This window comes from Leuresthes tenuis, unplaced genomic scaffold (assembly GCF_036924035.1).
Source record: "Leuresthes tenuis unplaced genomic scaffold, fLeuTen1.0.hap1 SCAF_6, whole genome shotgun sequence".
Taxonomy (NCBI): domain Eukaryota; kingdom Metazoa; phylum Chordata; class Actinopteri; order Atheriniformes; family Atherinopsidae; genus Leuresthes; species Leuresthes tenuis.
In genome coordinates, this window is record NW_027325360.1 from 4,125,740 (window position 1) to 4,153,560 (window position 27,821).

A 27,821-nucleotide genomic window follows, 5' to 3' on the forward strand; every position below is an offset into this window, starting at 1 on the left:
ATAGCGTTAAGTGTAAGTTATAAATACAGAAATAGTGTAGTATTATCATTAAATAAGTGAATGTGGTCGTGTTGGGCTCGTACTGCATTTCAACATCCGGCCAGCAGGGGGCGAGACAGCGTATCAGCCATTTCGTCACTTCCGGTTTTAAAACAAAATGGGTGGCGCCAAAGCTTCACAACAAAGCGGTTGTTCGCTATTGTAACGGGCGGTTTCCTCCGTGTTACTTGTAATTGTTTTGACTACAGTTTCATTTCCACAAATCATTTCTAAGGTGAACGATGGCGTAAAGACGGAGCTTACAGTTCGTGTCAGTTTGGCTGAAAGTTTTTCTTTGGAGCCGCACAAATGTCAACATGGCTGCGAAGACAGACCAACTTCTCATCGTTTTGTCCATTCTGGAAGGTGAGCTGTTCGAGGAGCTGAATAACGAGTCAAACGGCTCGGTGTTTGCTTCCTACGTCAGTTATGCGGAATATGTCTTCACAGTCTGCTGGAAAATTGTGTTTTTAACTGTTTTATTTGAAGTACACAACGGTTTTAAGCGGCATTAGTCCCGTATTAACCTGCTGCTCTGCTCTGACAGTTAAATCCACCCTGGTGTGTGATTAACTGTTTGTTATCCGGAGAGTCGGTGGTTTGTGTCACCATGGACACAGATTTTAAAAAGAAAAATATTACTCATTAGTCGGTACAATTGGTTTATTTTAGGGCAGCTTTTCTGTTTTCTGAGATAATGAAACCACGGTCAGAAATATATGAACTCGCTTCTAATAAGCCAGTAATTATGTACATGATTAAACTTAACTTAGTTAAGAAAAAGTGCCAAATATTCGCTTATTTTAGACTCTAAATGATCTAGTTTTACATGATGATTTAAAAGAATAAATGTGGGTGCTGTGGAATATTAAAAGAAAAGCAGCAACTTAAACTTTCTTTCATTCATTTTTCACATTTAATGAGAAAATGTTCATGTACAGAAGAAGGAACAGTATGGGAATTTAATTCAATTTATGGAAATTTAATTGAAGACAGTATGAGCCTGATTTATTATTCAGCATATTTTTATTTTGTCTTGTCAACTTAATTTAAATATATATTATTAATCCTGTCCAATGAAATGTGGGCAAATTAACCAAAATTTAAATGGGTTTTGCTCATCTGTTGCTGTTAACTGCTGTTTTGACTTCATCTTGTTGAATAAAACCCACATCGGTGACTTTCTACCAACCATTTATAAATATTTTCTGTAACTAAATTGTGAATCAGAGTTGCTGCAGGTTATAAAAGCCTCGAAAAGACTCCGTTCAGTTCTCTCGAGGCCTCAGAGCGTATTTTAACAGCCCACAGACATATATTTATAGTCAGTTATTGTGGGCTGTTTGTAGAGCTTTAAACTTAAATTGATAGAGGAGACAGATTGAATAAAATAGCCCTTTCTAAATGCCGTTAATACTTCCAGCCCTGCTGTTGTTCCGGGTAAACTCCATTTGTTATCTGTCGTTGTCTTAAAGGGATGTGGATGAATGCTGCAGAAAGCGGCTGTGTGTGCAGGATAGGATACGATTAGAAATGAAACTTTCCGTCGTTTCTTAGGTCGCAACTTCCCGAAGAGCTCCCGCCTCAGTCTGGTGGTTCAGGCGAGCTTTGATGGAGAGCAGCTGGCCACGGACCCCGTGGAGCACCGGGAGCAGCCGCTATTCAGCACCGAGCTGGCCTGGGAGCTGGACCGCAGGACGCTGCACCAGCACAGGTCATTTAGAGTCATGTTTAAAGCAGGGCCACTGCGGCTGAATGTGTTCATGGGAACAATCTCAGAAATATGTTATGTCTCCACTATCTGAAAACAGTTTGATTTATTGATTCAGACTTTCGTTTCTTTGACTGATTTGAACATTAACCAACAGCCTCGACGCCACGTCTGTTTTCTAACTGTTGGCGTCTCTCTCCTCTCAGGCTGCAGAGAACTCCCATCAAGCTTCAGTGTTTTGCTGTCGACTCGGTCAGCAAGAAGAAGGAGGCCGTCGGCTACATCATCCTGGACCTCAGATCAGTTCAAGAAGTCAAACAGGTGAACGATGGCGGGGGAATGTGTTAGTGAGCGACCTCCAGCCTGTGTTTACGTGACCAGTGTTCTGATTAAATGTGTGACAGGAGCCTCGCTGGCATCCGCTGCTGAGCAGCAAATACACCAAACAGAGACCCGCCCTCCTCCTCAGCATGGTGCTGGAGAGCGACTCCAAGGCGTCCGAACCTTCGCCCGACAGGTTCAAAGCCAAGAAGGCTCCACCCCGACAAGGTGAGCTGGTTCTCCGGCACCGTGAGGTTGGTCCTGTCCACACAGCCTCTGTGGATTTATTATTTAGTACGTTTGAATTTATCGAGCTGCAGCTGCAGTGTGAAGTTTATTGACTCGTGTTCTTCTCTGCAGTCCGGACTCCGTTTCTCTCTGGTAAGCCGTCATCGATGAGTCTTACTGTGACTTGTTTAGAGTCAGAACCAGTCCATGTGTGTTTGTTGCTCTGTAAAAGTTGCTTTTCAGTTGATGTTTTTCCACAAGCTAAACGGGACATTAAAGCAACACCAGAGAAGTTTGAACTTTAAAACCTCTTTAATGTGAGACAGACTTTAGTTTTTATGGCAGAGCTCACATGGAGCTACATCTACTGCTGGAGGAGCCAAACAATCTGACAGAATCCTCCCGTCTTACACTGAAGTTAAACCAGCAGCTGACTCAAAGTGTGCAGAAGACTCGCTTTTCCTATTTTGCTTTACGTTTGCCACATTTCTGTGAGCTCGGCCTGTAAAGTCGACCAAAATGTATTTTTCCCGTGTTAATTTCATAGAGTCTGTGGTTGGTTTCATCAGGAGGAACGTACCAAGTGCTAATGGGGGTGTTTTCAGAGCACCTGATTCACAGGTAACAGCCTGTCTTCAGAGAACACCCCCCTTGTTTTCACTATTTTGGATTAGCCCAACAGGTTGAAGAACTTCCACGTTATTCAACGTCCGGTGGTTTGCTGAATATTCAGTTTTATTTTGAGCGTTTCATTTACACTGAGTCCTCTTCTACCATCCGAGTCAAAGACATCGACAGTGTGGCAGAATTTTACCAAAATAGATGGCGGGAAAACAGTTTTCATATCACAGCATCTAAAAACGATAATATTTTAATATTATAGGCTATTAATATCATATTGGACATATTTTAGTCTAATAATCGTTTATTCGTGTCATAGCAGCGTCCCTTTATTTTTCAGTAATGCACGATCTGGGATGTTTTATTAAGATAATTTTCCCTTAATTGCCTTTTTCTGCTGATATCAGTATATTTTCGGTAATAATGGGCTATTACATTGCGTCAGACCGGTTATTTTACTCAGTTATCTCACAGTTGTAGGTAAATTCTCTCGTTACTTTAAGACTTACTGCTGCTCATCTCTCTTTAATTTGAAGTGAAAGAAAAAGCAGGAAATGAATGCTCACCCTGAGCAGTTGGCTAAAGGAAAAGCTCACATTTAGACTCTTTTTTTCAGCCAAACAGTAGCTCAACTCTGCTTTGCTCCATACACCCGACGCCCTTAAGCCTGCACCCAGTTCCAGCCAAACAAGAGAAAGAGAAGAACAAAAGAAGAAGCTTGAACCCTGTGATATAAGCCAATGTTTCTAATTTGAACAAACTTTCTGGGTGTCAGAAATGTCTCCTTCAGCAGAGTCTGTATTAAACTGTTTTAACTGACGGATCCCTTAGTTAAACCACTCTGTGTCTGCAGTTCAGACCCAGATTCACCTCTGATAATCTGGAGTTTTTCATCTTTCTCTTGCAGGTTCCTCCTCAGTTACGGATCTCCTCCCCGAGAAGCTGGAGGCCGAACTGATCCCAGACCAGGGTTACCATCAAGTGGGTCCTGCGGACCTCTGCACCGACATGTTCGTCCTGTCCGTCACCGTGGCCTTCGCCACCAAACTAGAACAGGTGACAAATCCCTCTGACGCCCGGCTGATGGCGAGCTGGACTGTTTTTATTTACTGTAGATAATGTCTTGAACATGAGGTCACAGCCAGACATTTCCAGCATCTGTTATCAGTTAAGTTGATAACAGAAAGTGGAGAAACACTCAGTTTTCCTGTAAAGTCGATTGTTTTGCTGCTGTTTCCACACACGTCACATGACGATAAACGCAGCTGACAGCGTATCTACGGCTGCTGTTTGGGTCCGAGTTCTGGGAGAAGCTGAACTCAGCATTTATGAAAGACCGTTACTAAACAATGGGCTCAGGTGATTGTTTTATCTCTTAACAGCTCCAAAGAGGATTGTCTTCTTCTTTCAGGATACAAGATATTGCCAGTTAGTATTATTACATGATTTAATCCAGACCAACCCATCCAGAACCGTTTCTGGAAGTCGAATTACATCCTCATGTATACGTTTAAGTGGATCCAAACTGGTTCAGCTCTGCTCCACAGATCCTGGAAAATGCAGCGAACAACAGAGAATATTGGACAGCACGTCTCAGATGTTCAGAGCTGTAAAGATGTCCAACTTAGGTCTCCTCCAGATAAATTGTTTTAGCTTCTGTCTTTTATGTAAAAGATTAACTGGGAAAAGTCCAAAACTAAGTGGGCATGTCGACACCTATCGAAGCAGAGCTGAGCACGCTTCAGCAACAGATCGATGCCCCTCCCTGTGCACCGGGACACACACTTTGGTCTTATTAAATGGCCTAAATGAGCTGTTTGTAACAGACTAAACTGTGTATGCAAACGCATCGTAACCAAACCTAAACTAAACCCTGAAGAGGTGACGTAATCTGGTATTTCTGTAAAAAATCTCATCCAAAAAGTGGATTTTATGATAAAAAAGTATTTTATAGAACGTGTTTTATAAGCTGCCTAAAAAGATCATATTTAATGGGTTTAGTGACTGAGGTCCAATTGATAAACGGCAGTTAATAAAGGAGAGATGTCACGTCCTTTTTCACATATCTGTGGCATGCTGTGCTCAAAATATGTCAGAGACGGTTCAGAAGCTCCTGTTTTTAGGGCACTGAGCCACTCCATTCAGCTCCACCTCCTTTAGAGTGATGGTACTCAGTTTGGCCTTATTATCCCACATTATTACCATGGCCTGAGAGCTCAGACTTTTTCTCAAAGACACAGACGGTTGGTTCTGATCCATCTTTCATCCACAATCTCACTGTGAGTCAAGGCTTGAACTGGTCCAAAAACCTCTTCAGATCCTAAAAGTATCCTCTAAAGTACAGAAAACAGGATATTTTCTTGTTTTGTGCTCTTTAATTGAGTCGTGACTTTGAGTATTTGTTGTTTTTAACCAGTTTAAACACGAGAGTTATTAAATATGATTGGAATATTCATATAATTGTTGGAAAAATGCAGTTATTTTACTTTCTTTAGAGACTGTGACACTAGAACATTTGCTGAATTTATTCTAAATGTTGAAACTGAGCTCAAATTAACCCTAAAATAAAAAACAAACTGACTCTTAATCTGTGAAATAAGGAATTAAAGTTGTTGTTGCTCGCTGCAGTTGATTCCCAGCACCATGAAGCTGTCGGCAGAGGACTCGGGCTTCTTCTTCTACTACTCTTTACTCGGTAACGACATCACCAGCGAGCCTTTTCACAATCTTCTGAGCCCCGACTTTGAGCCGGAGCGCGCCTCTGTGCGCATCCGCAGCAGCAAACAGATCCTACAGGCCTTCCTGTCCCAGCAGCCCAGTTTAGAGGTGAGTCAAAGCAGCATCTGTGTGACGCCTCGTGTTGACTCGCCTCTGAACGCCCCCGCCTTTCTCCGCCCCTTTAGATCCACCTGTGCTATGGGAACCACTCTCTGGGCAGCACCAATGTGTCCCTGTCGGCTCTCGCTGCGGTTCCTGTCGATCTGGACAACAAGGTGGCGACGGTGGAGGGAGCGTTCGTGCTGCGACCTCCGAAACGCGTGCAGCTCCCGGCTCTGCCTGCAGACCTGCAGTCCACGCTCGGAGTGGCTGTTACCCTGAGGAAGGAGGACGTAGCACCTCAGGTCAGCTCAAAGAGTGAAATGATGTTAAAGGTGACATATTACGGGAAAGTCCTGCTCCTGGGATATTAGGGCGTCTGAAGTCACCGGCAGGTGTGAAACTCTGCAGGTGTTTTCTTTAGTTCCCCTTTGTTTAACGAGCCGGTCTGATCGGTCTTTTCAGTCATTCTGGTGGTCAGGCGGTGACTTTCGTTTGCGCTGTTGCACGTTTATAAAACAGCCCGCGGCCACTTTCGTGCAGAACGCTGGAAAATGCGTCGTTAATGTGGCTTTTTCAAGGGAAATGTGACATTTCTGACTGCGTGGTGGTAGCCAGAAACATGGAGGTGACGTAGATGTTTGGGCTAACGTGGAGGAGGGGCTGAAAAGAAGACAAAAAAGAAGGAGTAATCAGATTACCACTGTTTTATGTGTTTTAGCTGTCTGTGGGGAACAAAAAGAGCACCGGAGCTCCTCCACCCGCTGCTCCTCCACCTGAGCTCAGACCTCGGAGCTCCTCTCCAGTGCAAAAGCCTCCTCGCCATTCTCCTCCTCCACCTCCTCTTCCTCCTCCTTCCTCTCATACAGAGAGCGAAGCGGAGAGTCTGCTGGAAGAGCTTCAGCGGCACAAAGAGCTGGCAGCAGGTGGGAATCGGACCACCGTGTACAGGTGAGAAGCTTCAGAGCGTCACGGCTGAAGACCTGTTTGTTCGCTTGTGTCCTGCAGCAGATGTTGAAGCTGCCGCTCCGTCCGAGGCTGCAGCAGGAGGTGGAGCGTCATCCGTCAGTGTCTCTGCTCCCAAGGTGTCCATCCCCTCCTCCGCCCATCACTACTGCTTCTCCCTGGACCTCTGCAGCCTGGGGAAGCTCAGCCTGCCTCACCCCATCGCTGCTACTCTCAGGTGAAAGACCTCATCAGCTCTGAACCCAGTTTAACTGTAGCTGAAGAGTTCAGAAGAGTCTTCAGAACATCCAGAGTCAGAGAAACTAGAGTCTGTTTCACAGCTTGTTGAATGAAAACTATCTGTGACACTTATTTAAAGGATCCTTATTTCCTTTATGTATAAAAGAATAAGAGCAAAATGAATGCTGAACTTTCTTATTTCTTTCGTTATTTTACTGAGCATCGCTACAGGTGCACAGAGGTGTGGAAAATGTTTGTTTTTATGTCTGCAGAAGCCTTTGAAGGGAACACATTATGGAAAAATCACTTTGGAGGCATTTATTAGGGTGTCTGAAGTCACCAGAAAGTGTAAAACTCCCTAAAAAACAAAACCCTGGTATTTATTTAGTGTTTGAATTCCTAATTCAACTCCTTTAGTTTACCTGAGGGCTGAGTCTCTGCTGACCTCACCAGAAGGGTGGAGTGGAGCTATGTCTCCACCCCTCAAAACAGACTCTTAATGGATGGAAAAAATAAACCAATCAGGACAGAGATAATCCTGCCTGGTCAGCATTTTCTCCTCTGCTTGTTGTGCTTCAGGTATTCGTACCCGTTCTTCGGCAGCGCGGCCCCCATCATGACCAACCCTCCCGTGGAGCTGCAGAGGAACACGGAGGTGTCGCTGCCTCAGTCCTACTGCGCCTTCGACTTCGCCGCCCTTCCTCATCAGCTGCAGGACACCTTCCTCAGGTGGGAAACTCAAATATCACGCTTTGGGATCAACCGTCAGCTTTTCAGATAACTTCAGCTCCTCGATGTTCTGATGAAACTCACTCAGAAAAGGACACAAACATGTAATCTGACCAACTTAACCAAGTACGGTCGGATTCAGAGTAAGATATGTTAGAATTTACCCATTTATAGCAATAAAAACCGGTGCTTTCGCGACACAAACTGCTGCTTTTCCAGGTTTGAACTTTGGTTTATTTTTACTGATTTGGCTCCTTGTTTCTGCAGCTCTGACAGTGAGAGGAAGACATACGGAGGATAGAATTTAGACTGTGGATGGGCTCAAAAAGAGCTGAATGTGAGCGTTATTGGATGCTTTTATCTCTTAAACACCATAAGAAGATGATTCTTATTTAGCTGTGCAGATAAACCTAAGCAGTGAGTCTGTGAACATCTCACATGTGACGGGTTTGAACTCTTTGTGCCGCAGAGTTCCTCTGCTGGTGGAGGTCTGGCACCGAGGCTCCAGCAGCCGGGACCAGCTGATTGGCCGAGCCTCCGTCCAGCTGTCCCACCTGCTGAGCTCGGAGAGGACCAGGTTCACGGGAGCGACCGGAGAGCCGGGCTGGAGACAGACTCACCGGGACCGGGTCCCTGTGCTCCAAACACAGAGGTAGGAAACGGCTCTGAAGCATCACATGATCATGGTTCGGCTGCAGAACGTTGAACCGCTGCGTCTCCTCCGTCAGCCCCACAGAGAAGGTGGCGGAGCTGAGCTACGTGGCGACGCTGGAGGACCTCGGCTTCATCAGAGCAAAAGACGTCATCGTGTCGGACTCCTCACAGGTGTGTGTGTGTGTGTGTGTGTGTGTGTGTGTGTGTGTGTGTGTGTGTGTGTGTGTGTGTGTGTGTGTGTGTGTGTGTGTGTGTGTGTGTGTGTGTGTGTGTGTGTGTGTGTGTTTTAGGAGGATTTTCACTAAAAACTGCTGCTATGTTTCATCTTAAAGGCAAAAATCACAAATTTAACTAGAAGAACAGGTTGAATTGGCTGTAAATGGATAGTTTGATCTTAATGTTTGAGGCTGATCTGGAATCATGCTGAAAGGAGTCGGTGCACACAGAACCCGTCCTCTCTGTAAACTGGACCCAATGAGCTCCATTTAGTTTATAATTAAATGTTTGGAAGTTCTTCACAGCCTGATTCAGATCATCATCTTCTGCAGCTCCGTCAGAACAAAGTTTATTCATCACGTTGCTGCGCTTCAGTTTAAACTTTAAACTCTTCAGATTCCCCATAACGGACAGCAGGTGGCGCTCTTTTTCTGCTAAATCCATTTTTCAGCCTTTTGTCGTCTTGTTCTCATCAGAAATGTGACGCTGGAGGCCCTGAATGGTCTTTAATGTTGAATAATTAACCAATAATTCAGACTGACAGCAGAGATTTGAGGTTAAAGTATTTTATATGCAGTCAAAGATGCTTTCTAGAACTTTATAAATGAACGAGGGGCGGAAATCTCATATCTTCTACTCCGTTTTAGTATTTCAAATTAAATATTACATAAATCTGATTTTTTATTTATTTAATTTATTTGAATCTAAAGACACGACTAATCACACTTTCTAGCTTTTTCTCTGTAATTTGTGTTTTTATTGTTATCAACAATCTAAAAAGTCTATTATTATAAAAATCTGTTGTTTTTTTAAAGAGTTTTATGTATAAAATATTATTAGACATAATTTTGTTCTTTTAGAGCTTAAATTTTTTTAGGCCCGATAGATTATTCAAACCCAATTTCCCAAAAAAAAAAATTTAAACTCAAATTTTAATTTGTACAAATTATTTTTAGTGTTTTCACTTCATTGAATTTAGCAAATAGAAACAAATAATAATATAAATAAAGAAAGAATATTCTTTACATCCCCAGAATGAAGCTCCGGCCCCCACGCAGCCGCCTTCCCACCCACCCACAGCACCACAGGGGCCCCCAGGCCCCGGGGCCCCCAGAGAGACCCTGGAGTACCGCACGGCCCTGGAGCTGGAGCTGTGGAAGGAGGAGCAGGAGGATCTGTTCGATGATCAGGTGAGATGCTGCGCTACGGAGGACTTGAACTGCCACAATACAAAATAAATGCAAAAATTATTCATTAGAATGTGAAATAAATGTATTTTTTAGCTTTAATTCTTTAACTGTATTAATTTGCGTTGTGTAAATGTTATTTATTTACTTTGCCTCAGTTTGAACTATTTAGTTAATTCTTTCAACTGAAATATATTTAATGTCCTTCTTTGTTAATTTGTTTTCTTTACATCATATTGATAATTTATTCCCTCCAAATGATCCATTTCTTTATTTTATTTTGATTTGACTGTACAAAATGTCTACAAATTTAATTTGTTGCCATACTTACTTCCTCTTTGCATTATCTCCTTTTTATTTCAACAAACCCATTTATTTCCATGTTTTTACATTTCTCAGTCTGTCCGCCCCCCCCATGTATTTCTGCCTCGTTATGCAAATTAGGGGGCGGGGTTTCAGTCTTGTATTGGTTGATTATTGAGGACGATACAGAGGGCTTCTTAATTAAAGACGAGAAAGTTTTCGCTCATCACTGATTGGTCGGCTTAGAAAACAGAAGTTGTTTATACAATTTGAATAAAAATGTGGGCAGTGCAACCATTACTACTTAAACTGTTTGTAAGCTAAACTGATTGTAAGCTAAGCTATGCTAACGCTGTTAGCCTTCCCCACCTCTGGTGAAACGGACCTCTGACACTGTCTGAAACCCCCCTCATTTGGAGAAATGAATATCAACATTAACACAAACCTAAATGAATAAAGAAAAACATTCTAAATGTTCATTTTACATAAATCAATTAATTTATTTTTAGTAGCACTCATCATGAAATAAACTTTTATTTCTGTATTTGTTTCAGTTTCGGTGCTCCGTACTTTGGAGGCGTCGCTCTAACAATAACAAGAATCCACAATCTTTTTAAATTCATGTAAAACTCAGAATTAAACGCTTTCTCGGTTCCATTTGTCCGTTTTAAGAGTGTTTCCTGAACTGTTTTTGCCTGTTAATGGTTCAGAGGTGGCTCCAGTAAAGCTTCACTTCCTGGTTGTGTTTCAGCTGAGGAGGAAGGAGCTGAGACACATGCAGGCGCTGGCAGAGGAGTGGAGGAAGAGGGACGGAGAGAGGGAAGCGCTGGTCAAGAAGAAGGTGCAGAGTCCACATCCACCCACACACACACCCACACACACACACACCCACATGCTCCTCCACCCACACCCACACACATGCTCCTCCACCCCCACACACCCACATGCTCCTCCACCCACACACACACACACACACACACACACACCCACACACACATCCACCCACACACACACACGCTCCTCCACACACACACACACACACACACACACACACACACACACACACGCTCCTCCACACACACACACACACACACACACACACACACACAGGCTCCTCCACACACACATGCTCCTCCACCCAAACACACACACATCCACACACACACACACACACACACACACACGCTCCTCCACACACACACACACACACACACACACACACACACGCTCCTCCACCCACACACACAGGCTCCTCCACACACACACACTCCTCCACCCACACACACACACATGCTCCTCCACCCACACACACACACACACACACTCCTCCACCCACACACAGGCTCCTCCACACACACACACACACACACGCTCCTCCACACACACACACACACACCCACACACACACTCCTCCACCCCCACACACACACACACACACACACACGCTCCTCCACACACACACACACACACCCACACACACACTCCTCCACCCCCACACACACACATGCTCCTCCACCCACACACACACACATGCTCCTCCACCCACACACACACTCCTCCACCCACACACACACTCCTCCACCCACACACAGGCTCCTCCACACACACACACACCCACACACACACTCCTCCACCCACACACACACACACGCTCCTCCACCCACCCACACACACACTCCTCCACCCACACACACACACATGCTCCTCCACCCACACACACACACACGCTCCTCCACCCACCCACACACACACTCCTCCACCCACACACACACACATGCTCCTCCACCCACACACACACACACACTCCTCCACCCACACACACACTCCTCCACCCACACACACGCTCCTCCACCCACACACACACACTCCTCCACCCACACACACACACATGCTCCTCCACCCACACACACACACACGCTCCTCCACCCACACACACACACATGCTCCTCCACACACACACACACACACACTCCTCCACCCACACACACACTCCTCCACCCACACACACGCTCCTCCACCCACACACACACACTCCTCCACCCACACACACACGCTCCTCCACCCACACACACACGCTCCTCCACCCACCCACCCACACACACACACACACACTCCTCCACCCACACACACGCTCCTCCACCCACACACACACGCTCCTCCACCCACCCACACACACACACACACACACACTCCTCCACCCACACACACGCTCCTCCACCCACACACACACACTCCTCCACCCACACACACGCTCCTCCACCCACACACACACACACGCTCCTCCACCCACCCACACACACATGCTCCTCCACCCACACACACGCTCCTCCACCCACCCACACACACATGCTCCTCCACCCACACACACGCTCCTCCACCCACACACACACTCCTCCACCCACACACACACTCCTCCACCCACACACACACACACTCCTCCACACACACACACACACACACTCCTCCACCCACACACACACACACGCTCCTCCACCCACACACACACACACACGCTCCTCCACCCACACACACACTCCTCCACCCACCCACACACACACTCCTCCACCCACCCACACACACACACACGCTCCTCCACCCACCCACACACACACACACACGCTCCTCCACCCACACACACACTCCTCCACCCACACACACTCCTCCACCCACACACACGCTCCTCCACCCACACACACGCTCCTCCACCCACACACACACGCTCCTCCACCCACCCACCCACACACACACACACACACTCCTCCACCCACACACACACGCTCCTCCACCAACACACACACATGCTCCTCCACCCACACACACGCTCCTCCACCCACACACACACACACTCCTCCACCCACACACACACTCCTCCACCCACACACACACACGCTCCTCCACCCACACACACGCTCCTCCACCCACACACACACACGCTCCTCCACCCACACACACGCTCCTCCACCCACACACACACATGCTCCTCCACCCACACACACGCTCCTCCACCCACCCACACACATGCTCCTCCACCCACACACACGCTCCTCCACCCACACACACACTCCTCCACCCACACACACACACACTCCTCCACACACACACACACACACACACACACACTCCTCCACCCACACACACACACACACGCTCCTCCACCCACACACACACACACACACGCTCCTCCACCCACACACACGCTCCTCCACCCACCCACACACACACACACACACGCTCCTCCACCCACACACACACTCCTCCACCCACACACACACTCCTCCACCCACACACACACTCCTCCACCCACACACACACACATGCTCCTCCACCCACACACACACACTCCTCCACACACACACACACACACGCTCCTCCACCCACCCACACACACACACACACGCTCCTCCACCCACACACACACTCCTCCACCCACACACACACTCCTCCACCCACACACACACACACGCTCCTCCACCCACACACACACTCCTCCACCCACACACACACACACGCTCCTCCACCCACACACACACACACACAGGCTCATCCACCCACACACACACACACACACACACACGCTCCTCCACCCACACCCATCTGTGCGTTTGTGTCTGCAGGAGGTGGAGTACAACCTGCTGGAGGAGCAGCTTCAGAGGACTCTGTCGGATCTGGAGAAGCGAGAGAAACAGCTGGCTGAGGCCGAGCTGCAGGTGAAGGAGGGTTTGGTCCAGAGAGGCGGCTCCATCTGGAGAAACCAGTTTATCAGTGTGTCACCAAACAAAAATATACTAATTTAAGTGTAAATTCCAGCAAATGATAACATTTAAAGGTGGTAAAAAAGCACTCAAAAGATCCACATTATAAACTTCCAGGAAGAAATAAGCAAATAACCAAAGAAGGATTATTTATGATGAATTAAACCATGAATTTAATCACCTGAATACAGATGTTTAAGTAATAAATAAGTGTGAATGTTCTTAGTTTAAAAATCACATTTTTCCAGTTTTATTGCCTGTGATTTAATAACTGAGTCACTTCAGAACTATTTGAAGTATTAATTTTATGGATTTATGAACCGATTATTATTGATTTATTCCATATTGATTAGAAACTATGTGACCATGTAAAATCCATTCCTCTGAATCAGAAATTTAAACAAACAGACGTCATCTTGTCTCTGCCACATTAAACAAGTCATGTCAGTGTTTTAGAGTCTGAATAATAAATCCAGTTTCATCATAAATTTGTCCCACCACAGTAAAATCTGTCTTAACCGTTTAAGCACCAATTTACAGAATAAAACGGGCTGAAAGTCCCACAAAACACATAAAATCTCGTTTCTACTTCCTACCACTAGATGGCAGACATGAATTATTTAAATTATAGCCTGAATTAAGGCGTCTTCCAGTTGAATGAATGTGGCTGGAAACCAGTGTGTCAGCAGTAATGATGACTGGGTTGTTCTGAATACTGATGAAGTCAGTGTTGGCTGTGGAGGAGACGGATTTGGTAAATGCTGAGCCCACCGAGTTGTGGTCCCAGTTTAGCAGGAAGTGAGACTGTACCTGATGTTTAACTGGATGAGTATGAAACCGAAGGTTTTTATCGTCCTCAGACTCAGCGGCTGCAGAGGGAGCTGAGGGCCGAGCACGAGCTGACCCAGAGGGAGCTGCAGGAGAGCAGCAGGAGGCTGCAGCGGGAGTGCGACCACCGGGTGGCGCTGGAGAGGGACAAGGTCCGGCTGATGGAGGAGGAGCGAGGCCGGCTGCTGCAGCAGGTACAGACGGAGGCAGAGGGCTGTTGAAGGTCCCCTGAAGGTGATAAACTCCTTCATCTGTTTGTGTTTCTGTTGTTCAGATCGCAGACGGAGAGTCTCGATACAAACAGCTGGAGAAAGAGTTTCAGCTCTACAGAGAACAGCAGAACGTCAGACCGGAGTTCAGACTGCAGTCAGAGATCAACCTGCTGACTCTGGAGAAGGTGGGCGGCTGGAGTTAGAGTTCATTTAGTTTAACATGCAACTGTTTGACCTCAGTTACCTTAAAAAAGACCTTATGAGGTGTAAAAAGTGGTCTTTGAACTAAAAAAAGTTAATTATTATTGTTTAATCTTCAGTGATGAGCAACACATGTTTGACTCATCTGATTGGTTACCCCATCCACCCCCTTCTGCTGTTAATCTGCCCCCAGTCCACCGTGGCCTCAGGCCTCAGGTGCTAATCCTCAGCCAGTCTCAATGAAGCCAACAGAACCACGGTATCTGCAGAAAGTCTGTCCATAAAGGTTCTGAACAGAACCGGAGACAAAGGGAAGCCCAGGAGGAGCCACAACAAGAAGCCCGATAATGATCTCAGAGCCGCTGCCACAGGACGCCATGAGTTGGGCAAATGCACCCTCCAGTATCCTGGGGAGGGTAAAGAGCCGGGTCAGTGCTCTCTCCGGCACCCCGACAGAGTAATGCTGTGCCGATGTTCCAGATGTTTGACAGAAGACGGGTTTCTTTCACCGGTTTTTAGAAGATTTCAGGTGGTTTCAGGTCTTTTCAAAGCAAGATGTTTATCTGCAATAAACAAGTCAAGGATCTGCAAAACAGGGGCTGTGGAAATCCTAAAGCACTCGCCTCAATAACTATGTTAGAGGAGGGTGCAGCTCTGTCCACTCCAGGAGGAAAACAGAAAGCTATGAAAGATTTTAATTAAACTCTAAGAGGCGGAACAAACAAATGACGCTCTCTCGAAACTTAACTCTTAAAACTAGGCTCTCCTTTATCTGAGGTTCTATGAAACATCGAGAACAGAAATCACTCCTTAACGGAGGAAGAAAACAGATGAAAACTTACCGTGACTAAACTATGGCTTTGGAATAAATTACAAACAAAGGTCGCTCTGTGGGAGGATCGCTCAGCTACAGGCTCGTGGATTCTGTGGTACAAGTTATAACAAACTGGCACAAGACAAGGGAAACACAGACTATGTGAACAGATGAGGAGTCAAAGGGGAACAGGTGGAAACACTTTGGGAATCAGGGAAGACAAAGACACTCGACACAGGAGGCAGGGAAAGGTGCCTGAAACGAGAGGGAAGTTAGTGTTTAAAAATAAAAGGAAATGACGAGAGAAGACATGAATCTAAACCTAAAACGTGACATTTTCTGCCTATTTTAAAGAAAACTTGATGCCTTTTTGGGGAATAGAAACAACTTTTTTAATTAGTCGGCCTGCAATGGTTAAAATGATGCGACTCGCCAGATGTTTCCGGAACGAGCCAAAAATAAACTGACCGACCGACATCCTGTAACACAGAGATTAAAGTCCTGTGGATGTCTTTTCTTACCTCCTCGCTTCAAACCAGTCAACAGAAATGTGTCTGATTCATGTTTCATTCAGACCTAATTCTTGTTTTATTCTGGGATATTTAAGGTGGAGCTGGAGAGGAAGCTGGAGTCCACCACCAAGTCAAAGCTCCACTACAAGCAGCAGTGGGGCCGGGCCCTAAAGGAGTTGGCTCGAATCAAACAGGTAACGCTGTGGCTGATTAACTGAGGAGCTTCTGCTCCAATAATTTACACAAACAGGAAAGTCTGGCGCCTTGGAAGCAAATTATAGAGAAATGAGGACAGTTGGGTCACGTTTAGAGTTGTGCTCAGAAGTTTACATCATTTTGGGCTTTTAATGATTTATTTATCGTCTATTAATGATGGAAGAATCTGTTAATAAAAAGAATCTGTTTAACACTCGTTGGATTGACCGAGGAGGTCCAAGGAGCTCCATGAAGGAAACTGTAGAACTGCATGTTCAAAGATCCTGAGTTTGACCAAAGTTTGGAAGAAAACCTCCAGATGAAGCTGTTCGATGTTCAGGAACAGCTCAAGTCTGCCAAGAACAGGAAACAGCTGGAACATCAGCGCCGCCGTCCACAGCGAAGCCAGTTTTACGTCACCGTGGACTGAGAGCGTGCCGACAAAGAAAGAAATCTCCAAAATCGTCGCCTTCAAGCTCGACTGCAATCTGCAGCTGCCGGCATGGATTTTTTGGAAGATTTCATGGAAGTTTTACGGTCAGAGGAGACAAAGACTGAGCTGTTTGGACACAGCCAGCGGGTCCACATGATGAGATGAACTGGATTACAGCTACAGTTGGGTTCTGCTCCTTATCTGAGGGTAATTATCCTTGGATATATGGCGGTGAATGAATGGAATCACTGGCACAAAGCATGTCATACCCCGGTACCATAGGTGGCGCTGTCCCCATTTCAGCTATCGCTAATAGAGCCACTTCCTGTTGGCGTCTTCACCAACAACAACAAACTCAGGCATTCAGAAAGATGGCGAACGCAGAGCGAGATGAAGCTGCGTCCCTCTCCATCTGTGATGAGCTGGTTATGGCACAGACGATGCACAACGGCGCATTCTCCATCGCCTTGTTTCTTTCTTTCTGACAACAACAGGAATATCGTCTCCTTCCACTTCCGGGTGACGATTGCGGGAAAATCTCAGGAGCATGCCCAGAACGCTCGATCCGATCCACTGTCGTCTCCAGGCACGTTCAGTGGGCATCGGATCGAGTTATCCCGGGTCTTAATTCGATGGCGAGTAACCCGATCCGATCTTTAGTCAGATTAAGCTCCCTACATGAGCTGAATAACTCAGTCTTATTGTAATTTAGCCATTAATCCGATCCGATGGCGCTCAGGTAACCGCACTGAGTGACGGTGAAGGTGAGGCTTTCAAACCTAAGAACACTGTGAGGCACGGCGGCGGTAGCATCATGGGGCTGTTTCCCTGCCAGTGCAGCTGGAGCAGTGCACCAAGTGGGCGGAGTAATGAAGGAGGAAGAGTAGCTCCGAACATTTCACCTCAAACCAACAGCCGGACGGTTGAAACACAATTAGTTGTTCAAACGGGACAAAGATCCTGAACATCAAAAGTGTTTTTAAAGTGGATAAAACAGCTTCTGGGGAGGCTTCACAAAGCCTCGACCCAACTCTCCCAACTCTGCCAAGAACAGCGTTCAAACATCAGAATGACTTCAAAACGTCTGGTGCAACGTGCTCAGGGACATTTAACCAGATATCAGTGGGTTAAACGCATATAAACGTTCATATTTAAGCCCGTGTGGTTAGCAGAAAAGCTCCCAGTTCGTGTTTTTAAAACCCTGGAAGAAGAGCGGCTCAAATAAACCATTTAAAGCCCCGAATGAATGAAATCCTTCCGACCACAACTTCACACTTTGGCTAAAGATCAGGGGCCTTCCTCCTGTCTGTTTGGCTGTTATTCGTCCAGGTTTGGACGGTTCTCACCCCCCCACCCGGGGCTCGTGGCTGTGACAGCGGTCCTCACAAAGATAGACAGTCAGTCCACACACGTAAACACGCTCAGACTTCATCTGACAAACTAATAACTGTTACTGACGGAAACCAGCTGGAGAGCTGGACCGGGTCCTTCTTTTCCTCCTTTCATTCTCTTGTCTCCCTCTTCTGCTTCTCTTCCTTTCTTTATTCTTTCCATCTTTTACCTCCAACTGAACCCGTTTCTTCTTCCTTTCTTCTCAGTATTCCTTATTTGGTCTTCAACTGTCCGTCTCCTTTGTTCTTTCGTTAGTTTCCCTCTCCTCCTCACAGTTTCTTCTTGTCTGCCCCCCCCCCTAAATGAACCATCATTGTAAAGAAAACACGGCGTGATTTATGCATCTCGGAGGGGGTTCGGCTCTGAGTGTCACCCCCCGCCTATTAATCATCCCTGGGACTGTGTTGAGCAATAAGCTGCTCAGGCGCGAACTATTCAGATGTCACACTCTCGCTTTTTTAAGAACTTCAGGCCCGTGTTTACACGACCATCCGTCTTGGTGCTCGCCGGTTCTTAAAGCCGCCGCTTGTTTGGCTTTTCTCGTCTATTTATTCGCTCCTCTCAGCACTTCGCACGGCGTGCTGTTTAGCTCAAGTCGAATCATAAAAATTCTTGCCTGAGGAATAATGTGCTTTTCGACCCGGGAGGCGCAGCCGGCCAGAGAGTTAAATACCCAGACAGGACCGAGGTATTCCATCAGAGGGGCTGTCCTTTCCAACTCAAAATATTGGGACAAGGAGCTCCAGTTGTTCTTTTCCAAGGAAAAATATTGTGACAAACATATTAGAGAAACTAAATTTGGTATTTTTAACGGCTGAGTGGGGGGTCGTTTCACTAAATTTGACTTTTTTTAGAAGCTGGAACGCGTTATTTTTATTAAAAAGAGGTAAAGACGTCTGTTGCTGCCTCACAGCCGTCCTGTGATGTCTCAAAGTGAAGCAAAACTCTGAGACAGCAGTTTACAGACGAATAAATAATACATCAGCACAAAAAAACTGTTTTTCCTTCCCAGATACCGCACACATCCTTCAGACCACGCAAACACGCGTTTAATAGCAATTTAACTCCAAAATGAGGTGGAAATGGAGAAAGACGTCACATGATTTACCAAAACAGATCTTTGCTGATGTCTTTCCTCCTCGACATCGTGTTAAAACACACCTGAAGGCTCCTGACCATCAAACTGACACAACTGCTGCTTTTATAGAGCTGCTCACACTGACTGATGATCAATTAATCAGAGCATTGATCAGCTGCTCCTGGCTGCTACTTACCCTCTAATTTATTGATAATCTGAGTTGGATTTTCCTCATTTTAAGACCTGATAAAGATCAGATGATTCCCTTTTTCACTGTATATGAGTTACATCTTGAGCCCAAATTTAAAGATGATGTCATTGAATGCGCTTTATTTATCAGATAAACTGTTTCACCATTTGCTGATTGAACATTAGACTCGAATATTTTTGTTCGTTGTAAGAGAGACAGAAATCTTATAAGTTTGAAAGACTCTCATGAAGACAAGTTCAGACACTTTTAAGGCAGAAAAACTGAAGGAAAGTCTGAAACAGCCAAGAATGCAGCTGTCACATGGCCTGAAAAGCAATCATCTCTTAATATTTATGAAACGCACGTTTCTGCTCTGGTTTTAGGGGAACTTTGTTCTGTATCATGGCAGTGATCCACGTTTATCAGTTGGTGTTCATCCCGTTATCGCTCCTCTCTCATGACGCTCTGGGCCTGTTTGGATAAAACTGTCTGTCAAACAGAAGTTGAAACATGTCATCTGAGGGAGTTTCAGTGCTAACTGGTCCCAGTGGAGGCTCTCTGCTGGTTCCCACTGCTCATTCCTGGAATATTATGCATCCCCAGTGTGAACGGTGCTGTCCCAGACAGCCGGGGTCACAGACTTTCATAGATTTCTTTGGATGTTTTTAAGTCCAACCTGAGAAAACAAGGCGGTGAAAAACAGCACAAACAGACCAGCTCGTGAAAATAAGAAGTTTGAAAAAGCCAAATAACTCATCCGAACAGCTTTACTGGACTGAGAACTGAGTTAAGAGTCACTTCAAATTAAAGGTTCTTTTTCATTTAATTTCCTTTTGGTGGAGCAGAACAGAGCATTTTAAAGCCAGTACTTTGCTCTGATTATAAACGTCTTTGGCACTCTGTACTGTAAAAATGTCAAACCTTAAAAGGATTAAAGTAGATTAAAGGGGACAAAGTCCCTTCTTCCTGTTCCTGGGAGCTTATATCCGGGCGTCTGGAGTCACCAGCAGGTGTAAAACACAACTCGGGTATGTTTTAGTTCCCCTTTGTTTGAAAGTTTAACGAGTCGTTCTGATTTTAATTACAAAAGTACGTCACTCCTTAAATTGACTCCACCTCCTCTGCTAAGCCCCGCCCACTCACATCCACCCTGCTGAACGGATGATGCCAGCTTTGGTGGAAATGTTCTGCTGTCAGCTGTACTGAGGAGCATGCATCTTCCATCCAGCAGCAGCCTCAGAGGATATAAGAGCCCAGTGGATAAACTATATCTGAGGCTAATGTTCCAGCAGAGTTAGATAAAGACTGTGAATGTGCAGCAAACACTTTTCATCCCACTGTTTTAACAACTTGGTCCAGTTCAACGCTGGACTGAAGGAACTGAGCCACAAAGAGGATCAGTTCCAGCTCTCAGAGCCTGAACTTCAGAGCAGGGAAATGGAAGCATCTGAGAAATAACTCCTCATGGTTTATTCATTGATTTATTTCCTCATTTAGCAGCAGCTAACGCTAACAGCTAACGCTAATGAAGATGACCAACTTCTAAGGAGTTATTGCTGTTACTTTCTGAAAGATGAACATTATTGTTCCCACTTTACTTTGTTAGCTGAAGCTTTCCGGTTGAACGGTTATGGTCCATTACTGTTGATGAGAAAGCATTGTTTACTAGCATCTGCTGCTAACTTACAGCTACATGCTAAACTCTCTTTATCTATATGGATGTGGAGTGTTTCTGGTCTGACTGGAGGAACAGCTTCATTATGTCTGTGTTTACTGTATAAAATTACACACTCCGACAATATAAGTCAAATATGTCACTTTTAAAGCACATTTATATTTAGTTCATTAATGAATAATGACCCCAGCTGTGTCTGTTTATAATGTTTTAATCATTTAACTGAACTATTCTGGAGAAATGTTAACTTAAAAAGCATTAAAGCCTCTTCATAAAGGGCTCATAAATCCACAGTAAATTAAAAACAGATGGTGTAATAATCCACAATAACCACCAGGACATGTTTTATTTCTAAGTTGATTTAGATGTTATGTAATTGTCTCCTTCCTGTTGAATCCTGTTTTCTGACCGCTGTGTCCCGGTCAGGTTGTCATTAACGGTTGAAAAATACAGATTTAAGTGTTTTCATCTGTTTACTTTGTGTTCAGAACTGAACTCTCAGATTCTGCTTTGCCAGCAGTCTGAGCCGGTTTTAAACGCTCTTATCTGAGCTTTTTAAGCCCGCAGAGGGGTGAGGGTGAGCTCCTCAGACTGAATGTGCTCCAGGGTCCGTTAACCTCTGTCACAGTGAGGCGTTTGGATCCGAGTCAGGAGGTTATTTTGCTTACTAACGTTAACATGATGTTGCTTCAGCTGTTGGCTCCGGTTTCCTGGATGAAGCAAGTGTTTGATTAAAGATAAATCCTTTGTAAAGTCCAAGATTACTTCTTTAAGGTCTCCGATCTCAGCTGTAGGAGTGAAGACCAACACTTAGTTTATTTAATTTAGTTTTTAATTCAAATAAACGGTTATTAATGGACCTCTTTCAGCTCTAATCTGTTCTGTCCTACAGTTTAACCCCTAAATGTTGCAGGATTCGTCCCACTTTAGCTTTAAAATGATGTTAATTTTCACCTTTTTAACATCAAACTCTGAGCAGCTTGTTTGTGGGAGGCGAGTTCCTCCCGTCAGTCTTTTCCAGAATAATCACTTCTTAATATTCTGAGCTTCCATCATTTAATTCTCCTCATTTTATCCTCCTGAAAACGCTCGCCGAGCGGCGTTGACAAACTCCCACATGCTCAGAAAACTCCATGTGAGCAGAGAAAAGTGTGTCCACATGTGTTTGGACGAGGTGTCGGGCAGCAGCTGCTCTGGAGTGAAGCCCCCCCCCCCACAACACAAAGCCGGTTCCTCTCAGGTGGCAAAAGGAATTAATCAGTGAAAGAAATATTCCATTTGTTGCAGCTCTGAGGACGATTTGCAGCTGGTCCAACACCAGATTTCATGACAACATGATGAGCACTGACCCGCTTTGGTGTGAGTTTATCAGCATTTTGTGTCTGATTCTTAATCGGTTTGTTTTAATGACTCCAGCGTCAGATTTCAGACGTAAACCAGAACATTATGACCACCTGTGCTGTTTCCGAATGAGTGACTAAAGCTGCACGAATTAAGTCTTTTTGCCAGATTTATAAAGCGTATAAATTCTAAACAGAATCACTAATTCTGTGTAAAATCCCTCTTTTTATCATAATTTCTGTCCGTTTTCTGTCGTTTCTTCATAAAGATTCATGGTTCTGGGCGTTTCTTCAGCGCCTTTGTGTCAGCTGGGAGATTCATGGCGTAACTGTCAGAAATCTGCTTCGGATTCTGAGTTTTTGTAGCTTTTCTCTCCGGCCCCTCGGCCCTCCCTCACCCCCCTGACGAGGCCTCGGTATCACCTCGTCCTCTAATTGTTTCAGGACTCGGGCTCAGGTTGTCCTTGGCAGCTGACACCAGAGAAAATGTTTGGCCTGTTTGTTTTTGTTGTAATTAGCCCCAAAACGTCCTGTAATACAGACTGCTAATGGTCCACAGAGAGCCGAGGCTGAGTCAACACTCCGCTGTGAGTGTGTGTGAGAGGAGGTGGTCAGGCGTGTGAAAATGAGACTCTCTGTGTGTGTGTGTGATGTGAAAATGTTGGTTTTCCCATCCAGACCGGGCCGGCTGTGGTTCTGCTGTGTATCACCACAACAGACGGACAGATTCCAGCCTCTCGGACCGCCTCCACCCTGTTAGCGCCGCAGCCTTTTTTTCTTTTATTATAATTAGATATTAACCTCCAAACATTTCATGTTTCACTGTTTCTGGATTTTAAATCAGGACCATTCAGTTAATTGATTAATTGAGAAAATAACCCTCAGATTACTGGATAAAGATTAAACTCCCTAAACAAAACATTCGTTTTTTATTTTATTAGAAAAAACAGTCTCTATCTGAACTTTATTGACACGCCTTTTCCTGAACAATTAGCCCCAGTTTTCCTTGAATAAAGTCCACTGATAACAGCTGTTATCCCGGCTCTTTCATTGGCCTTTTACAGCCAGAGGGAGAGTTTAATCTCTTCTGATGCACTCAGAGCTGTTCTTCTTTTTATTATCAGCAGCAAACAAGTTGCACACGGAAATAATAAAATAATTCTAAACCTTCTTCATCAGGATTTGGGTTTCTCGCCGTATTTTTTACTCTAGATCAGGTTTGATGTCTTTTGGTCTCAAATGTGGATGTTTCTTCAGCTTCTCTCGGTCTTTATTCAGATTTTCCAGCAGGTTGTTGGATTTTAACATGAAAACCTTCGGTAACAACGTTTTTAATTCATTATTAAGGACGTCGGAGCTCTGTCTGACACCATGTTGGTGTTTTCGTTCCTCCTCAGATGATTTACGAGCGTGCGGCTGTCGGCCAGCGGGCCGAGCCCAGATCGGTGTTATTGGTAGATCGGGGACGTCTGAGCTGGAGGCCGAGCAGCTGAGAGAAATACGACTGCGAGACATTTTTATGAAGTTTTCTCGCTGTTCTCACAGAGTCGCTGCTGCTCTGCGTGTGAATTCCCTCAAAGTCCAGCAGCATTTTTCTCAGGGAGCTTTTATGAAAATGTGAAAGCAGACAAATTTATCATCGAGCCGCTTTCTGCACTCGTAATTAGGAGAAACGGCGCTTTGGCGTCCAAAACGAACACGTTTCAGCAGCGAGGTCAGAGGTTTATGTTTGGGTTCACCGCTGCTCGCTGTCAAAGTCGAACCTGTCTGAACACGCTCAATCCAGCTCAGATTCATCAGATTCATCACTCTGACTGACAGCTTCGTGTGTGTGTGTGTGCCTGTGTGTGCCTGTGTGCCTGTGTGTGTGTGTGTGTGTGTGTGTGTGTGTGTGTGTGTGTGTGTGTGTGTGTGTGTGTGTGTGTGTGTGTGTGTGTGTGTGTGTGTGTGTGTGTGTGTGTGTGTGTGTGTGTGTGTGTGTGTGTGTGTGTGTGTGTGTGTGTGTGTGTGTGTGTGTGTGTGTGTGTGTGTGTGTGTGTGTGTGTGTGTGTGTGTGCGTGTGTGCGTGTGTGCGTGTGTGCGTGTGTGCGTGTGTGTGTGCCTGTGTGTGTGTGTGTGTGTCCCTGCAGCGCGAGCAGGAAAACGCCATGACGCGTCTGAAGAAGCAGCAGGCGGAGCTTGAGTCCATGAGGCTGCGTTATTTGGCGTCGGAGGAGAAGGAGGCGGTGCGGCAGGACAGGCAGGAGCTGGACAGCATCCGGAACGAGCTCAACAGGTGAGGAGGAGGATGAAACCACTTTAACACGTGCACTGACTTCTGTGAACCAAACGTCTTCTGATCTGTGTTCCTTTTACATGTTTGGATGTAAATCCGACTCCTGCAGCTTCAGCCTTTTAAACTGAATATGAACTTAATATTCTGAGTCTCAGCCAGAACAAAAACGGCTAATTTTATCAGAGCAGGTTGTGTCTGTAGAATCAGAGGCAGCTGGTTAAGGCGTCGTGTTCACTGCTGTTATTCTGAGGCGATAACAGACAACAACAAAGGAAATAAGAGGCTTTATTAGGTTTCAGCTGCATTAAAAACAGTTTCTGAAAGCAGAAACAGCAGGAGAGAAGCTCACAGATGTTAACACAGCTGGATGTTAGCAACAAAGCTAAGAGCTGCTGTTCTATCGTCCTGTTGTCAGTATCAGGAGGAGGATTGTTTGGAGATAAATGTGATAAAAGCTTCTCTTTTAAATAGTTAAATAAATCTGCCGTTCGGTCAGAAGTTTAACAATTAAATTAGTTGCATTTTCTGAAAAAGAAACTATGAGTTGTTCATTTTAAGAGCCTTTAATAAGGAAGTCTTCCTGAACTAATTAATGATTAATCTTTGGGATAATCAATAGAATAAGAGCAGCCTTAGTTTCTAATATGGTTTTATTTATTTAATTTTTATCATCACATCAACTCTTTTATTTAGTCCTTCACATACTGTGGCAGCTGCAGGCTTCCATACAGTTGAGTTTGTTTTGTTTCAGTTTAATATTTAATAAAGTTTTATATTTCCAAAATGTTTTCACAGGTTAAAAAAGCAGGAGGAACGTTTAGGCCCCGCCCCATCCGAGCCTGACCCCGCCCCCAGCCTGACTTTGAACGAGAGCTCCGAGGAACACCTGAGCCGGCTGCTGGAGGAGAGAGACACGCTGCTGAGGACCGGCGTCTACACCCACGAAGACCGGATCATCGCCGAGCTCAACAGACAGATACAGGACGCCATGAGGGACAGGGGGACGCTGTGACACCTGAGGCAGCGGCGTCCAATCAGAGACAGGCTCACACCTGAGGCTGCGGCCAATCAGAGGCAGACTTACATCTGAGGCTGCGGCCAATCGGAGGCAGATTTACACCTGAGGCTGCAGCGTCCAATCAGAGACAGGCTCACACCTGAGGCTGCGGCGTCCAATCAGAGACAGGCTCACACCTGAGGCTGCGGCCAATCAGAGACAGGCTCACACCTGAGGCTGCAGCCAATCAGAGACAGGCTCACACCTGAGGCTACGGCCAATCAGAGGCAGATTTACACCTGAGGCTGCGTCCAATCAGAGACAGGCTCACACCTGAGTCTGTGGCCAATCAGAGACAGGCTCACACCTGAGGCTGCGGCCAATCAGAGACAGGCTCACACCTGAGGCTGCGGCCAATCAGAGACAGGCTCACACCTGAGGCTACGGCCAATCAGAGGCAGATTTACACCTGAGGCTGCGTCCAATCAGAGACAGGCTCACACCTGAGGCTGCGGCCAATCAGAGGCAGATTTACACCTGAGGCTGCGGCGTCCAATCAGAGACAGGCTCACACCTGAGGCTGCAGGTAAACTTGCTGAGCGGCTCGTTGAAACTTCTTTATTAACTTTGTTTCCTTTAAAGTTTCTCAGAAATAAATTTGTGACGTTTCGGAGAAAAGCAGCGTTGGTTTTCTAAATGTCAGAAATCTTTATTTATTAATACAAAAGTCCTAAAAATCCTGCTTTGACTCATGTAGAAACATTTTGTTCACCTCAAGTCACTAAAAACTCATTTAGAAGTTTAAAAAGTAGCAGAAAAATGTAACTTTTATATTTAAATAAATGTTTCAGCTCCTTTGTTTCCTAAAGGAGACGACGAAGGAAGCATCAAAGCTACAGATGGAGCGAATTCATCCTGAATGACATCTCAGAGCAGCTTTTTATTAGAACTTTTGTACATATAATTTATTTATAGATTTAACTAAAGAGCTTATTTCTGAGCTTTAAAAGCGCCTGAGATGATAAAATACTAAGTTCTGATCCGACCGAGCCTCTTTAATCTCATCATGTTTGACAACAAAGCTGAAAAAAGGTTCTTTTCCTTGTTGGACTGCTGGAGCGACTCAGGTGAAGAATGAAAGTTCATCACATCACAGATGAGCTCCTACTCGTTTTTAATGTTTACATTTTTCACTCGCTGGGCGCCGATATCTTCTCTGAACGTCGAGTTCACTCACTTCAGACGAGGTGGAACAACTTTTTCTCCACAAAGTATCAGAAAAACTTCCAGAAAATCATTTTCACTGGTTGGTTCGGTTGTTTTTAGGCTGAAATCATCACAAAAGAAGAAGTCTGAGTGAAACCTAACGGGCATAAAACAGCGGGCTGGTCCTTTAATGGGGTTAAAGCGTGAAGGCATCGGGTGTTGTTGTGATGTCTGACAGCAGGTGGCGCCGCAGCCTCAGAAAAGCCTCCTGTGGTTTATTTATCGTATCATCAGACGACAGAAGTTATCTTTGTGTTTCCTGTTAGTTTTAATAAAGATTCTCATAATCCTTCATTTCTGTTTGATTCCATGTAAAAAATCTATTTTTTTATTATATTTACAGTCAGATGAACATATGAGGAGAATAAATATCCAATAAAAAGCTGCTTCTTCAGTATTTATTCTCTCTATATGTGCACCTCTGATTTTATTTTACATAATAAACATAATGAGAAGAACAAAAAGTCTCAAACCAGCGAAAAGATTCAAAATAACATGTCAAAAGAATTTGTGCTGAAAGAGACAAAAATAAACTCATAAAATAAGATAATTATATATAAATAGAATCACTTAGAAGTGTAAAAGCAGCAGTTTGCACTCGAAGCATCAACTGAACCATCAAAGTTGTTGGAAATTAGGATTCTGGATAA

The 27,821-nt window shown here is 45.2% G+C and overlaps 1 protein-coding gene across 1 annotated transcript; it reads left to right on the top strand.

Annotated features, from left to right (window-relative positions):
* The first annotated feature begins 171 nt into the window (after positions 1-171).
* On the top strand, positions 172-27,465 carry cep120 (centrosomal protein 120). Its single transcript, XM_072387258.1, has 21 exons — positions 172-405; positions 1,597-1,753; positions 1,957-2,071; positions 2,155-2,299; positions 3,828-3,976; positions 5,549-5,746; positions 5,824-6,042; positions 6,459-6,663; positions 6,746-6,920; positions 7,502-7,651; positions 8,121-8,303; positions 8,380-8,476; positions 9,556-9,711; positions 10,763-10,852; positions 13,626-13,718; positions 14,624-14,785; positions 14,866-14,988; positions 16,426-16,524; positions 24,763-24,908; positions 25,704-25,960; positions 26,029-27,465. Exons 1-20 carry the CDS (start codon positions 357-359, stop codon positions 25,918-25,920), a joined length of 2,928 nt encoding a protein of 975 aa, XP_072243359.1. The 5' UTR covers positions 172-356; the 3' UTR covers positions 25,921-25,960; positions 26,029-27,465.
* Positions 27,466-27,821: the final 356 nt, after the last annotated feature.

Coding starts and splice junctions, on each gene's coding strand:
- cep120 (XM_072387258.1), top strand. CDS start 357: ATGGCTGCGAAGACAGACCAACTTCTCATCGTTTTGTCCATTCTGGAA. Junction 14,786..14,865: donor GAGGCCGGCTGCTGCAGCAG/GTACAGACGGAG, acceptor TCTGTTGTTCAG/ATCGCAGACGGAGAGTCTCG. Junction 24,909..25,703: donor ATCCGGAACGAGCTCAACAG/GTGAGGAGGAGG, acceptor ATGTTTTCACAG/GTTAAAAAAGCAGGAGGAAC.